Source organism: Thunnus albacares, chromosome 10 (genome assembly GCF_914725855.1).
Source record: "Thunnus albacares chromosome 10, fThuAlb1.1, whole genome shotgun sequence".
Taxonomy (NCBI): Eukaryota; Metazoa; Chordata; class Actinopteri; order Scombriformes; family Scombridae; genus Thunnus; species Thunnus albacares.
In genome coordinates, this window is record NC_058115.1 from 9,289,573 (window position 1) to 9,305,906 (window position 16,334).

General features: G+C 44.2%; 1 protein-coding gene across 2 annotated transcripts; it reads left to right on the forward strand.

Moving 5' to 3' along the window:
- Window positions 1–1,797: 1,797 nt before the first annotated feature.
- On the forward strand, window positions 1,798–9,979 carry LOC122991097 (mucin-5AC). 2 transcript variants are annotated; one of them, XM_044364728.1, is made up of 3 exons: window positions 1,798–2,076; window positions 4,482–4,796; window positions 5,179–9,979. In XM_044364728.1, the coding sequence occupies exons 2-3, from the start codon at window positions 4,491–4,493 to the stop codon at window positions 8,566–8,568; spliced, it is 3,696 nt and encodes a 1,231-aa protein (XP_044220663.1). In that variant the 5' UTR covers window positions 1,798–2,076; window positions 4,482–4,490; the 3' UTR covers window positions 8,569–9,979. The 2 variants fall into 2 exon arrangements, with proteins under 2 accessions (XP_044220663.1, XP_044220665.1); XM_044364730.1 differs by lacking the exon at window positions 1,798–2,076 and adding an exon at window positions 2,109–3,090.
- The last annotated feature ends 6,355 nt before the right edge of the window (window positions 9,980–16,334 follow it).

Consider the following 16,334-nt stretch of genomic DNA (forward strand, 5'->3'; position numbering starts at 1 on the left):
AACTTCAGTCTGGAAGCATGGTTGGAACAGGTGCGTGAACTATCTTGACTCATCTTTATCTTTGAAGACAGTCGCTGACACTCCTGGCTACCTTTCACCGTCGTCACGCACACGGTCACGATTTTGCATGGCGTGCTCGCGCCTGCTACGTCACGACTGTTCGAGAAGTGGACGAGCGCGGACAAGTTCCATCCAGAGGCTATAAATAGTTTGTACCCGCCGTATATCGGTAGGTTGTGGTACACGTCTAGTGACGTCATTTGTGCTTTTTTTCTTGTGAGGGAGTAAATTGACCTTTTCTACAGAGCAACTCACCGTTTGCCTTAACGCTTTTTAAATCATGTGTTTTTCCCACTTCATTTCTTATGCTGCAACGAGTTTGTAACATCTGTCTCGCAGTTTATTTAGAGGTTTTATTAGTCTGGTTCTGCATGTCTGTGAGCTGACGGCAGCATACAGGGATTTAGGCTGGTTGGCGTTGAAGAGATGAAACTGGCGTCCAGGAATTGCAGCGATGGGGAGAGAAAAGGATCTTTGATGGCGAAGACATACCGTAGTATAGAAAGTGGTTTGTGTGCTTATGCGTGCACCGGCCGGCCGAAAGGGGGCTGGGGTTGGGTGGGATTATCGGCTGGGTCAGAGGGGGAGGGAGCAGCACGGATGAGTCATACTCCGTATTATGGACACACTGGATATAATGATGTGTGTGAGTGAGAGTGAAGAAGTGAATGACACGTGTTTTAAAGATGTTCCTTATAAAACCACATGTTCAGTTGGCTACTTTTAGCACAGGTCCTCTGAGGTTTGAGCTATAGCTGCACCACCCAAACAAAGAAGTCCTGACCTCAACTTCAACCATTACAAAATTACACTGTAAATTCTGTGTATTTTAGCTCCCAGTTATACGACAAACACACCAGAGCAGGCACACATAAAAACTGCTGTGACTGGTATAATAACCATGAGAGTCTCATTCATTCAGGCAGTACAATATCTTTAAATTTCTCTTAAAACGCACTTTTTCAGAATTTCTTTCTCTTGTATCAGTTATTCTTTTGTTTTTCCTCTGTTTTAATTATTCATACCTCACTTATTATTAATAGTGTATCAATTCTACTTTTATTTATTATTTATCTGTTAATTTCTCTTGTATTTATGTCTTTGTAAAGCACTTTGTAACTTGTTTAGTTCTATATAAATACAATTATTATTATTATTATTATTATTATCCCTGACACCTGTTAACGCCACCTGCCTCACCACCACCACAACACACAACTCCATCAGAGGACATGCCACTGACTTACATTCATTGCATGGAGACTTATCCTAAGCTTAACCATAACTACCACATGCCTAACCCCATAAGGGAGGCAAGTCTCCACAATATGACTGTGTAAACCAATGGTTCTCAAAGTGGGGTCCGGGGACCCCCAAGGGTCCTTGAGGAGGTTCCAGGGGGTCATCAGCAAAAAGGGGAATAATTTATTTTCATTATAATTCCATCCATAAGCAACACAATGACAGCATGTATGATTATTTTGTCCATGGGTTTCATACACTTTCTGTAATAAAACATCTACAAGCAAAAATCTTGGTCCGTGGTCTAATTTTTTGTCAGTTTAGCGGTCATTGACGTGAAAAAGTTTGAGAACCACTGGTGTAAACAGATTTATGTCCCCACAGCATGAGGAATACCTGGCGTACACACTCACACTCACACACACACTCCCCAGTCATAACTGAATGACGGCAGGTCGCTATGGAAACTGCGTTACGCTCCGGGCGGCCGGAGGAGAAAACAAGAGCGCGAGGACTCATTTCAGTCTTCATTTCAGCACCACGCGCCTCCTGGACAGCGCCCGAATGAACTCGAGCACAGATTCTCGCCTCACATGCCTTGTAAGGGACAGAGCTGCATCAGCACAGAGTCTAACCGGGAGTGGGTAGTGACTTTAAAAGAAAAACAAACCCTCGTACAAGACACGCAAACTCTCCGGACCTGAAGCTCGGTGGAAGGTTTAATCCCGCTGTCAGACCGGGAGCCAGTCGCTCCCTCAAATATCACAGCAACAGGTAAGACCCATCAGCTCTGTGAAGTTGGTTAATTCACTTTTTGGTGTGGCCGCATGGACCCTATCCACTACATATACACCGGTATCTAATGTGCTTTTAATCCTGTAGTAGTCAGAAGCACTTCTGCCCTTTATCCTGCCAGGTATTTAATTGCTGTTAATTACCTTCACCTGGCATCTCAGGTGTAAAGTGCGTGATTAGAGTGAAGACCTGCAGGGCAGAAGGAAACTCAACAGGGCTCTGGGTCGTTTCCAGTACATTTTAGGTAGTGATGGACTGTGAAACATGAGGAGACTGTGTGGTAATGTTATGTGGAGACCACTAGAAAATCATTTCAGAGTAGAATTTTTTACATACCTTGTATATATTTAATATCAGTTCATGGTCAATAGTAATCGCATTTACATTTTGCAGGGTTACACAGCAATTATTGAGTTGTTACCTGCTATTTCAGTATTACGCATAGTTTATGGGATTATAATTCTTCAAGTAAGGGTATTTACATTACAGTGTACAACTAAAAAAACACTCAGTTCTGTTAGGACATAATTGTTTGCTTTCCTGTCTGCCGCTTTGCAGTTTTTATACCCAAGACAGCAGCCTAAGTTGAGAGAACATTATTGCTTTTGTTTGTTTTGGATTTAGTCCGGTGTGTATGAGACCCTCGGATTTGTTGGGCTTTCAGTGGCCATAGATTATGTGCGAGCTGAGCTGATACGCCTGGATGAGTCACTCAGGCTGCAAGTTTGCAGAAGAGTGCGAAAGGGGAGGGGGAGATACAGGGGCCAGCTGGAAAACAGTCCTGCAGTGCCTCTCTGCCTCCTCAACACATTGTTACCGTGTATATATGATCAGTGTCAATATCTAGGACAGTATTTATTGCCTCTGGTGCGTGGTTTCTGTTTCTATTTCCTGCAACTTGAAGCTCGTTGATGTGGGGCTCAGACAGATGTCTCATCCACAGCAGTTTTTTTAGCTGGAGCTTAATGTTCTCAGACTCAACTTTGTCCTCTGGTAAGCATACTCAGCTCTTCTTTTTGAACGGGCAGACAGGTTGCCTCAGCACCTTTTTTTTTTCAAATGTAGTATTTGTTGTAATACAGTTGTAATGGGATAAAGTGCTTTTCATGTTTGTTGAAATACTGCTACACGGATTAGATTTATAAACACTCCCTATTATAAATTGTTTGTGGTTATTACAGACTATAACCCTCTGATGTCTGACAAACGAGTACCAGAAAGCATCCCATTACTGCTCATTAGTATCCCAATGTTTACCCTCCTAGTATTGACAAATCATAGCAATCAGCGGCATTCAGCTGTAGCACTGAGTGACAACTATTGATTAAAGCAAACAATAGATCATAATGGGCTGCTATGAACCACAATTGCACACTCAAACACAAGCACCCACTCCCTGAAACACTTTGACGGGCGCCCATAATCACACACTCAATCACATAACCAAGACTTTCCTGGCTTACATGGTTAGGCAAATGTTGTTTGGCTTATTGAAAATGTGTCTAGTTTGTAGAGATTGATTGATAGAGTCTGGATGCAGAGGTTGCGTGCGTAACTGCCAGGAGGATTACACATGTGGCAACCAAACAAGATTAATTGGCTGATATTAAATCCCACTTTGTTCCAGTTTGTGTTCCATTTTACAAAGGTGTTATAAAAATAAAAAAAAATTAGCTTGTGTGCACTCACTTGGAGAATGATTGTTTGTGTTAGTGTTTACACATCATGTGCTGCACACACGGACACAAAAACAGATGTGTGTCTTTAATTAGTGACGTTGGTGTGATTAATGCAGTCTGCCGGTGATGACTCATTCAGCTTAACCCTTGCTCCTCCGGTGGAAACAATCAATAAACAAAGATTAAGTCTGCCTGTATATATATGTACACATTATAATTTTTATTTTATATTACACATTAACATTAGTATGATTTTAATGTGTCTGTTCTGTGTAAAGTTTATAAAAACACTGGATTGCACTTTGATTCATTTATTGTTTCAGAGTGAGATGGGGTGTAAATAAAGGTACTAATTAATGTGATACTTTTCTAGCATAGTAAATCCTGTAATGTGTTACAGATCCTAGTGAAACACTTGTCCTTAATTAGTTGTGATCTGGTTGAGCAGTATATGCAAAGCATCACTCCATGTGTCAGCCTGTCAACACAGCAGTTACATTAGCATTGTGGAAAAGCTGTCAGCCAAGCTGTGACTTGCAGACAGCAGACTAACAGGGAGTGTGCATATGAGTGTGAGTGAGTGCTAAGTGTGTGTGTGTGAGAGAGAGAAAGAGAGATGGAGAGGGAGAGTTAAACACATTTAGTTAAGCACATTTTGTTAGGAAGTAATAAACTCTTATTGTTGTCCTCTATCCCTCCCTTCAGGGCAGCAGCATGTCTGAAAACAAATCCAGTCAGCGGTTCCACAGCCTGAATGCTGAGCAGGTGGAAGTTCTCCATCAGGTTCTGTCGGATGTAGTTCCGATCCACGGCCGGGGGAACTTCCCCACGCTGGAGCTTCGTCCTCATGACATCATCATAGCTGTACGGGCCAGACTGCAGAAGCAGGGAATCACAGTAAGAGATGTCCGTCTGAACGGCTCAACAGCCAGCCACGTCCTAGTCCGAGACAACGGAACCAGCTACAAGGACCTGGACATCATCTTTGGAGTGGAGTTGCCCAGTCAGGAGGAGTTCCAGGTATGACTGACACTGCACACTGATTACTCTAATTAAGAAAGGAAGCAGGTCAGTGTAATGAGCATTGAATGCTGGAGTACAAGCCCCTGCATTAACCAGCATTTACTCTGCTGTATTATCTTTGATGGCACTGAATCTCTAGTGTCTCTGGCAGGCTGCAGTATTGATTCTTGTGGTTTCATATTGATAATGACATTATTGTAATATTATATAATTCAATTTTAGAACATTTTACAATAAGTCTGAATCACTAGTATTGATTTTAATATGTTTAACTGCTTTATACATTAAACTGCACACAGTTCAATAATGCAAGCAATATTGCACTCAGATTGCAGTCATTAGTTGTAGCTGTCATGTTGTTGACCTATTCTCCTTCCAGGTGATCAAAGAGTCAGTGCTGGGCTGCTTGCTGGACTGCCTACCAGCTGGGGTCAACAGAGAGAGGATCAGCAGTGCCACAATGAAGGAGGCCTACGTCCAGAAGATGGTCAAGGTCTTCAATGAACACGACCGCTGGAGCCTCATCTCCCTCTCAAACAACAGTGGCAAAAATCTGGAGCTCAAGTTTGTGAGCGCACTGAGGCGGCAGTTTGAGTTCAGCGTTGACTCCTTTCAGATCATTCTGGATCGTCTGCTTGAGTCCTACATGCAGCAGGAGTCACAGCACAAAAAGAATACTGTTGATCTCAAGGACCAGCCCGCAGGAAATCAGAGTAAAGATTCTCCCTCTCTGCTTAAACAGGCCACTGCTGCAGAAACAGAAATGTCCACTGGTAGGGACTCATCCAGTTTAGGGGCTGAGCTCAGCCAGGCAGAGCAGAGAGAAGGTGTGCATAAAAAGGAACCCCAGACTGAACTCTCACAGCAAACTCAACATACAAACCAGACAAAACACTCCACAGCGGAATCAGACAACAAGGACAAAACACAGACAGAGATTGAAGAACACAGAGAAAACTTCAATGAGACGAACCTCTCTGACCAGACCTCTCTAAACCTGTTGTCAGGAGAGAAACAAACCTCAGAGAAAGCTGAACCGTCAACTCAGATTGAACTCAAACATGAGCCAGAGGTCTTGGACACGACCAAATGCTCAACAAAGGTAGAGCAGTCAGAGCAAATCGAGCCCTGTGATGGTAAAAAGCCAGCAAATCAAACAAAACCCCCTGTTGAACAGAAAGAACCCATTGAGCCGATGGGACAGACTGAGTTGCCAAAAACCTCAAACCCAACCCAAACAGAGTCCCTAAACCTGGCAGAAGACTCCCATAGTAAAGAGCACTCTGACAAAACAGACTTCTCTAAGTGTTTGAGTGAGGATCAGAGGATCAATGAAAAAGATAAAACACAACTAATGTCCTCTCCAGACAGTGGCGCATCTTCACATGCAAAGATAGAGAACCAGTTGTCAGATGAAAGCAAAGTAGAAACGGAGACAGGGGAGCAGATACAAGCAGAGAGGAAGATTGACACAGAAATAAGTCAAATGACAGAAGAGAGTTTAGCATCAGAAGCAAAACACACAGAGGACACACAGGGTATTGATTCTTTCTGCTCCACCTCTTCCATATCTCTCACACTTCACAACACACAGCCTACTGGCACCCAGGATAAACTGGAGGTTCACAGCACACTACATACAGATAACTCAGAAAAATTGCCTCACATACTTGATGCCGTTAACCCTCCAGATACTCAGGACATTTTACCTGCACCACCCAGCCTTGTTTCTGACAAAAAGACCTCCAGTCCTCCTTCTTGTAAGGCCTCAGATAGACTTTCCCATATGGTGGTGCTCAAACACTCCTCTCCTAAACCCCCTCGGAGGATGTGTAGGAAGGTTACCCCCAATCCTTACCCTAGTGCAGTGTCTGAAAGTGATCCTGCCACAGCTTCCTGTCTAGATCCAAATCCCTGTCCTAGCCCTGAACCTGATATAGCCTTTGACCCAAAGCCGAATGTTAAGACCTGTCCCATTAAAGCTACCAGTTTAGACCCTACACCAACTATCATCTCAACTAAAACAAACCCTGGGCCTGAACCCAACCCCTCCACTAACCTTGCGTCAAACCTAGACCTTACCTCAGCTCCCGATCCAGCCCCTGATATAATGTCCACCACTGCTGTGGATCCCACATCTGCTTTACCTCAAGAGCCATCAGCCTGTCAGTTAGTCACAGAGGGTTCATGCGAGACAACTATTCAGAGCCTGAAAGAGACACCACCTGTGGCTTTGGATCAGCAAAGCCAGTCCTCCCCTAGAGAAACTGCCTCTCCACCCAAACAATCAGAGCCTCCTGACTCTCTGGACACATTAGTTTTACACTCTGATACATCCAGCTCAAACACTCAAGAACCCGCACATACCTCAGAAACTGGGCTCAGTGATGAAGATGATAACAGAGGATTTCGGACCAAAATGATGGATCAGTCAAACAGCAGCCCACAAGAGACCACACTCAGTTCACCTCCCTCTTCCGACTGTGTCACCCCTCCCGTTTCCTGTATAACCCCTCCCGTACTTAGTCTCTCCCCTCCTTGCTTCACTCCCTCACCCCCCAGCCTCAGCCCTCCCCCATGTCTGACAACTCCCTCTCACAGCCTCTCATCTCCAATGCTGAGCACTGTCAACCCAACTACCAGCTTTGGCTCTCCACCCTTGAGTTTCAGCCCTACCTCGTCCTGCCTCAGCTCACCCCCTTATCTCACCCCTCCTATGCTTAGCCTCAGCCCTCCTCCTCTGTGTCTTACCCCCCCTTCCCCCAGCCTCAGCCCTCCCCTCCTCTGCCTCACTCCACCAGTGGAGTCAGAGGATCTCGTACCTCAGGTATCTTCAGACATAGAGCCTTTGATACTTAACACAGACGGCGAGGAACACATTAAAGAGCCCTCCCCTCAGCAAGGAGTTCCTCTCCTACAGTTGGAGGATAAAAAGGAACAAGATTATATCTCATCGTTGCCTCGGGTTGCAGAGCCTGTCTCTTTTCCAATCACAATCCCGAGCTCCACCTCACATGTGCTGCCTCACCATCAGTCTGACGGCCCAGGGGAATCTGCCCCTCCAAAAGCCGATGAGGCATCCAGCTCCATGTCTGAGAACAAAGAGGCCCACACAGTAACTGCAGACATGCCTGAACAGAGCAACGCTCCTCGGGCATCTGGCTCTGTCCCTGCCGTTGAGGTCCTGGCAGAGAGCATGTACGGCGACTTTGAGGCAGCAATGGACCACCTGCGCTATCGCCTAATTGCTACAAGGAACCCTGAAGAGATTCGAGGTGGCGGCTTGTTGAAATACAGCAACCTGTTGGTCAGGGACTATCGACCAGCCAGTGAGACTCAGATAAAGACACTGGAGCGCTATATGTGCTCACGCTTTTTCATAGATTTCCCTGATGTGCAGGAGCAACAGAGGAAGATCCTGTCCTACTTGAAGAACCACTTCATCGGTGAGGAGAGAAGCAAGTACCAGTACCTGATGACGCTGCGTCGTGTGGTAGACGACAGCACAGTGTGTCTGATGGGACATGAGAGGCGTCAGACACTTAACATGATCACAGTGCTGGCGCTGAAGGTTCTAGGAGAGCAGAACATTATCCCCAACACAGACCATGTGACATGCTTCTACCAGCCTGCCCCGTACCTTGCCGAGCACAGCGCCCCCTATATAACAGAGCCCAGCTACTGCAGCTACTACATACCCCAAGGGGGATCAACTCTCCTTTACCAACCGTACCCCTTACACCTGCACACACAGACTGGACTAGTCTAAAACACACATACTTAATTACACAAAACACACAATAGAGCAAGAGGTGCTTGCCATGATGAAAGAGCTGGAGAATGGAAATATAATCCAGGGATAAACTGTTTGGTCTATAATAGACCTGTGGGGGTGGGATTGAGTGGGTTTTTTACAGTAAACTCCCCGAGTACTCTGTAAGGTTCTAACATGATTATATGTAATTATCTGGGCTTTGTGGGAAAATAATAATTCTTCCGATATTGTTAAAATTCCAGAAAATGCTGTATGCACTGCATGAGTCATAGCCCTTTGGTCTCCCCGGGAAACCAACTGTGCTGTTGACATTCACACACATGCATAGACACACACACACACACACATGCGCGCACACACAGACACACACACACACACACACACACGCACACACAGAAACAGTCACTTCCAGGTTCTTGAATTATTGTACACTCTTTTCATGTTCTTACTGTGTTGTTCTTAATGGGTTTGTTCAGAATGTGGACCTTGCCTGTGGTTGATATTGTGCATGGATAAATTAGGACTGTTCTCTCACTGCCAAATACTGTGTGGCTACTATGCTTCTTAAACAGTTAAATGTAACTTTGTTATTCCTTTACTGAAGGGGTGTATTCTAAAAAAAAATACAGAGGGATAAGTCTACCAGTGTGTACAGTACTTTTGTCAAAATACACACATGCATGCACACACACACACTCTGACACACACACACACACGCACACACAGTACATAGACACAAACATACATACAGTCTACTGTATGCACACAAAGTTAGACAACGCATGAGTAGCTACATATATAAATCACATCCCGAAGTCAAAGCAAAGGCTTTTAATTTAATAAAAAATTGATCTATTTTTGCAAGACTTTCCAAGATAATACTCGGTGGTAAAAAGACTGGTAGTTCTTAAGAAAATACCAACAACAATGCCTTTGCAATAGACTGTACAGCATATTGATTACAGAATATTGTGTGTGAATACACTGCATTGTTTTCAGGTAAACTGTGTTAAGATGTAGTGCTTGATTCCTTTCCCTTGTGGAGTCCTTTCTATAATCATGTGAAGAACTGTACCATCTAGTGTTCTGATTTATTTAATGCTAAAGTTTACTCTATGGAGGTGGTCAGGCTATAACCATCTTTGGGTCATCTCTAAACCTGGCAGATAAAGAGCAATCTGCCTCAACCGAAAGGATTTCCGTTTAAACTTGTACGACTCCTGTTTGCATGAATCAGCATCCAGAATCAACATGGAACAAGTTCAAATCCACTTCAAACTTGTTTGAATCTAAGTTTAAAGCCGTGCAACAGCAACTATGACCAAAGATGGTTTGGTAGGGAAATCAAGTGCCTAAATGTGAGACATCATTGGCATGTCTTTATCTCACTGCACTGGGGGTGTTAATGGGGTGGGCTGGGGGCTGGGTTGGGTGTGTGTTCAGTTGTTGACCCCTGTTATTGCTGCCCATTTTGATGTCTTCTTTAATGTAGTCCTTTGTTGTAGTTTATTCATGTACATTTTGATAAAATAAAGGGTAAATACAACAAACCTTCAAATGAGAAATTTAATTCTTTTAAAAGCAGATAACTTGAAAGAGAAAAAGAATTCCAATGTCATTTTCTTTCTTGTCTTTTTACTCCATTCTCATTCACCCCCACTTCGACTTTTCCCTAAAAACGTCACGCTTTTCAGCTCACGTATCACACCCATGATTGCGCGCTGTAATGATCCACTTAAGCGTGACCGTCAAATCACGATGGTGCCCAAGAGAGCGACCCAAAGCTGTGAAATTCTGTCTGTGCTAGGCCTCTTATCACAAATCACCTGTCCTTCAGATGTGTTTGGACCCGAATGACGCACAGCCTACGCAACACAGCAGGCTCAACAATGTGTAAATGTGAGGAGAATATGGTTTGTGAGGTGTGAGACTGAAAGGGGAGACAGGAGAGGAGGGGGGGCAGAGAGCGTGTGTATACACATGTGTCTTTTTTCTGTGTGTGCATGTGCTTCAGATGGGAATGAATGTGCAGAGGCGGTATCAGGTGGTCCCCTTCTTCGCTTAGTAATTAAAGCGATCTACAGTATAATGAAAAAATAGGCCTCTCTCCCACTTCACACCACTGATTAGGTCATGGGCACAAGGGGAGAGGGGGCATCTCTTTCCACCGAGGGGGGCTCATGTGTGATGGCAGGTAGTGGCACGGTCACACGCCATCTATTTACACACAGCGTAGGCTTGAACTTGTGTGCGCAAGGTTGCATGCATGTGGCTCTCTGGGAGAGAAAAGGAGCGTGTGATCTAATATGGTCTGTATCAGCGTCTCACAGACCTCTGAGCTACTCTTGTCCACTCTGGGTTTCCATAGAGACAGAGACAGGCAGCACGGTGGGTGCAGAGAGCATGACGGAAGACAGGGAAGACCCACACACCAAATGAGGGGGAGAGAGATGAAAACAAGCTAAAGAAAAGGAGGTGGGTGAAGTGAAAGAGAAAGATAGTGGACAGAGAGGTGGATGGAGGAGAAAATAGAGTTGAGGGGGAAACAGAAAGCAGAGGATTGAGTTGGAGGGGGGGGTTATAGATAGAGCGAGGCAAGAGGAGTGAGAGCAGGGGAGTTGATGGGGAGAGCGTGGGAGGTTGTCAGGCCTTCAGTCACAAGGGAGTCACTGTGAGGTGGCTGCAGTGACGGCAGCAGTGATGTCAGAGCAGGAGCACACACACACGAACACACATGTGTACACGCATACACACAGCTGCATGCACATCAATTTTACTAATGGCCTGCCCACCTGTCTACCCTCAACAAACCTTTTTAAACTCACTGAGACAAAAAGAGAACATCACCCACACATATGTCCTTCTCTCTTTGTGTGTCTCACACACTGCGGCCAATATATTTGATTTGACTATCTTCTCTGTATCATTTTATAACCTTTTTATTTGTTCAAATTTCCAAATCTTTTAACACCTCTGAGCTAAAATAGGAATTGCTTGTGGGCACATTCAGCCTCTGCAGTATAAATGATAATAAAAGCATCAAGTTTGGGTTGGCAGAAGCTTAAGGGATGAAACATGTTGCTCTATCAAAAGTGTGAATCAAGAACCCCAATCTCCCTTCATCTCCCCTCCAAATTAATTCCTCTGTAACTTTCTTTCATTGCCAGCCATTTACAGTCTCATGTGAGTGCAATGTTATTGAATGCCATTATAAAATGGGATGAATAAACGTGCTATTATAAAACACTTAGTGGCACACAATAAATAGAAACCGTGATGACTTGTGAGTGTTTCATGCTCCTTTGCAGATGAGATCTATAATTTTAAGTTTTCTGTGACTGATGAATTCTAGGTAATAAAATGTATATATACTGTAGTATTCACCATTCATAATTTTTTTTCATTCACTACACCCTCCCCCTCACCCCCCTTAACCCGTACCACCCACGTCCTCTACCTTTCTCCTCACCCCCTACCCCCACTGTGTGCCTCCCACCCACCTGCTTCCTTGACTGCTATGACTCAGTCCTCTTCCAGCTGAGGATACAAGAGGATAAAAACCTGGATGAAAAACAGCCAAGAAAACCATTTTACTCAAAGAAATAGAGCAATTGGCAAGGAAAGTGGCTGCTGCATCTTTAGTTTTAATACCACCCACCACCCACCACACACACACACACACACACACACACACACACACCTCCAATCCCCCTTGTCAGATATGCACATACACCGCCCCCACATTGAAATTGATGCACTCTTACTTTATCCGCTAATTCATCCTTAAAAGCAAAATTGGAAAGGCAGTGAGGAGTGTTTCAAAAATAGTTTTTCATTTCTCTAGATAGATGTGTCGTCACGACTCTGTGACATGGATGGATGATTTCTTAAAGGCGAACTTGCCAAATACATGCCATACATGGAGACTGAATCAGAAAACCTTGAGGAATCAAACCTGTCGATCATATTACTTTTGTTATTCTACTTGCGGCTTCAATCCATCTGGTCTGTTTCCAGGCTTAAATTGTACCATCATTACTCAAAATCCTCACATATCAACCAAAATTGTGTACTGATGCAGAATATGGTGGGTGATGATTATGTTTCCTGAATGGTGTCTGCGCTGCCTGTCTCTTAGGTATCAAATCCATTCAGGAACCTGTGGGTCACTGAGACCTCACTTTGTTAATTACGCAAACTAAATGCAGCATAATGGATCATAATGTTAGCCATGTGACAAAGACGCAAGCTTACATAATGGGTGATCAATCAGGCGGACTGGAAGGCAGATTTTCAATTCACAGAAAAAGGCAGCACATGTGTACATGCAGCTGGCTGGTGTAGAAGTTTACCAATGATTTTACTTCACACTGAAGCCTATGTGTCACTGACTAATGTGTAATACATCTTTTTGTATGGTAGAAGGAATGTGGATATCGTCCCCCATCACTTACATTGTCTGGTATGTCTGGTATAAACAGGACACAAGATTACAGCAAGAAAAACCTGTGTCAGTCTTCATTTGGGTATATGACTATTGCTTTAGAACAGACGTGAAAAGCTGTAAACCTAATTAAGATTAAGAGGCACTCAACCAATTTTGCACATAAAATTCAGTTTATTCACCATGCAAAGACTAAAATATAACTCTGGTGATGTCAACGTGATGTCATCAGGGTAATCATTTTTACTGTAATTGGAAAGCCTGCGAGCCTGCAAAGCCAAGACAGTGTTTACCAATAAGAGAGGGTTTAATCTAAGATGCTAGCCAGTTGCATTATGGGAAATGTAGGATCTAGTGTTTTTGAAGCTTCACTCATACTAAAAGTTAGGTTTGACAATTCATGTCTTTCCTCAAACTTTATGGAATTAAATAAATAAATATTATTATTATTATATTAAATAATATTATCATATGAAATAAATAAACTAAATTGATGGAATACCCCTTTAATCATAGTACAAAGCAGGACAAAGTATGAAATATATGTATGTTTTCAGACTCTTTAACCTTATGAATGATCCTACATGTTTGCTTTGTTGTGGAAACTTTTAAGATTTCTATTTTCTGCCTTACTGATTCTGACTGTGACAGAAAATAGGTATCTATGATTCTACTACATGATTGACAAAAATGAGAGCACGACATCATCAGACAGGTCAGAGATGAAACTCAGATCTGCGTGTCTAAGTGTGCGTATGTTTGAGTTTGGTGGGTGGGTGGGTGGGGGGGGGGGGGGGGGGGGGGGGCTGTTTGTATGTGCTGATGTTTATGCCTGTAATCCGTAGCACTGCTGCTGTTTGCAGTGAAGCATGTATTAGCATGGGACTAGAAGGAGGAGGGGGGTGTCTCGGTGTGTGTATGTGTGTGTGTTTGTGTGTGTGTTTGCTTGTGTCTACACTGATTGACGTCACAGACGCCCACTGATTTCCATCTTGTCTGCGTGTGCGGAGAGAATAGATCCCCATCTGCATCCAGCTCTTCTCCCCCTGCACACTTCCATCTCCTCTTTGCTTTCTCCCCCCCCACACCGCCTACCCCTCTCCCTCTTCTTCCTCACCTCCCGGTACTTTCTCTTTCTCTCCTTCTCACCCTGCCTCTTTCCATTCATTCACTCTTGTACATCCCACCCCCGTACAGAGTGCAGCCAGCCTCGCGGATAAACAAGACAGTCGAACACAAACAGTTTAAGACGGCCAGACAACATCCTCTCAGAGTAGCATATTAGAGAACCTTGCCACTAAACATCTGTTCATTTCAAGCATCACCAAGGTCTGGTCTGGAGGGAGGACATTTGACTCAGGCTTTTTCCACACAAAATGGGAATGTGTATTGTTCTATTGCTATTGTGTGTGTGTTTGTGTGTGTGTGTGTGTATGTGTGCGTGTGTGTGTGTAAGCATGTGCAAAAGTGTGACGTTTTTTCCACAACAAACGCTCATCCACATTTACACACTGGTATCCCTGGTGATGAGAGGACATCATTTAAATCACTTCCTCGCAAAAGGTCATCCTCATCTTTTACGCAGAGAATTCCCCCTCCTCCCCCCACCCCCCTTCTCCCTTCCTACTACACACTCATTCACCCCTCCCGCCTGCAAGACCTTGATCAGTTAACCACAATCATGTGGACAGTGGATATGACGTGGGGAAGGAGAGAGGGTGCCTGGAAATGCACGGGATGACAGAATAGGAAATGTACATTTTTAAAAAGGGAAAAGGAGCTATTTTAGTCAACATATCATAACCCATCAAAGAGACAGAGAGAGAGAGGGGACAGAATGAGAGTGCACTGGGCTGGGGGTGGGGGAGGTGCGGGTGGAGGGGAGGGGGGGGTCTGTGTGCAAGGCTGGGGCACAACTCCCTTGTGATTACTCAGGCTAGACGGCGAAAAGTGACAGAAGAAGAGGATGAACAGCAGACAAGCAGGCAGACTGGCAGATGGTCAGACAGACAGTTAAGCAGGCAGACAAACATTCAGTTGCAGGCAGAGGCCAGGCAACAAGCATGTACACACACACACACACAGATAAAACAATACTGGAGTAATTAGCTCTTTGATGTCAGAGTGCCTTAGGAGAGAGGGCTATGTGTGTGTGTGTGTGTGTGTGCACGTGTGTGTGTCTAGATCTCAGTATCAAAGCCGTTAACGAGTCAGAGGCCTGATCACAGGAGACAGGATGAATGGACTGATCGATGAAGGTGTAGGAGAAGAGGAATATCACAAGGACTCCACAGATGAAAGAAGGTGGTGCGGAAAAGAGAGACCACCGTGGCTGAGATCAGAAACTTTCTGTCCGATCAATACTGTATTTCCTTTTAGTATCCCTCACATCACTGCACCTCATCAACAGCTCACACGGAGGATGTTGAATGCAAACAACCCGGGCTTGAGAATTTGCTCTTAGTTGAACAGTTTGATTAAACAGAAAAGTAAATGCATCAAACTTATGATGCTGACAGAGGATTAAAAGAGTATGAAGGGAGATGTGAATTTTTTATAGTCTGGAGGGATTCACCTTTATAGTGCTGTTTCATGATCCATCTGCTATTATTCAGTCATCTAACACGCCTCAGGAGAAATAATAACACTTTTAATATACCAGTTAATAAAATGTAAGGTTAATCAAAGCTCTCCACAGGATGCCATGAGCACAGCTTCTCAATGAGGGGGGAAAAATAGGACGAGGCTGCCATCTAGTGGCGGAGAGCCGCAATAACGCTCTCCACACGACAAAATATCGACAAAATGGAGCCCGGTGCTCGGCCATGACAATGCAGGTCAGAAGGGCTGCAAGTGTCGCACAAAATAGCGGAAGAAAAGTCGAAAACTAACAAGGCGTCGTGCACCTTGTAAAACGCGTTCAGTAATTCGTAGTTAAATCAACATTCACAGCTTCTGTAGCCTGCAAGAGAGAGAGAAAGAGAGAGACACAGAGAGAGAGAGAGGCCTGCTGCAGTCTGCTGCAGCTGATCAAATCCTTTTTTAAAAAAAAAGCTGTTTATGGAAGGCATTGCAAATTTGCACCATGTGATTAAAAAATGTTACTTTGCACGTTTGAATGTACAGCAGAAATATGGTTCAGGCTTGAAAGAATGCAGCAAACATGCATGAAGGATACACGCTGGACACACTGTCAGTGCTGGAGGCAAATACATACAAAAGCCTTTCATAGTGTGTTTGCTCAAAAGACTGCATGCGTTTTCTCATGCATGCTCTTAACATGAACTGATGTATGCAGCTTTGTGTATGCAGATCA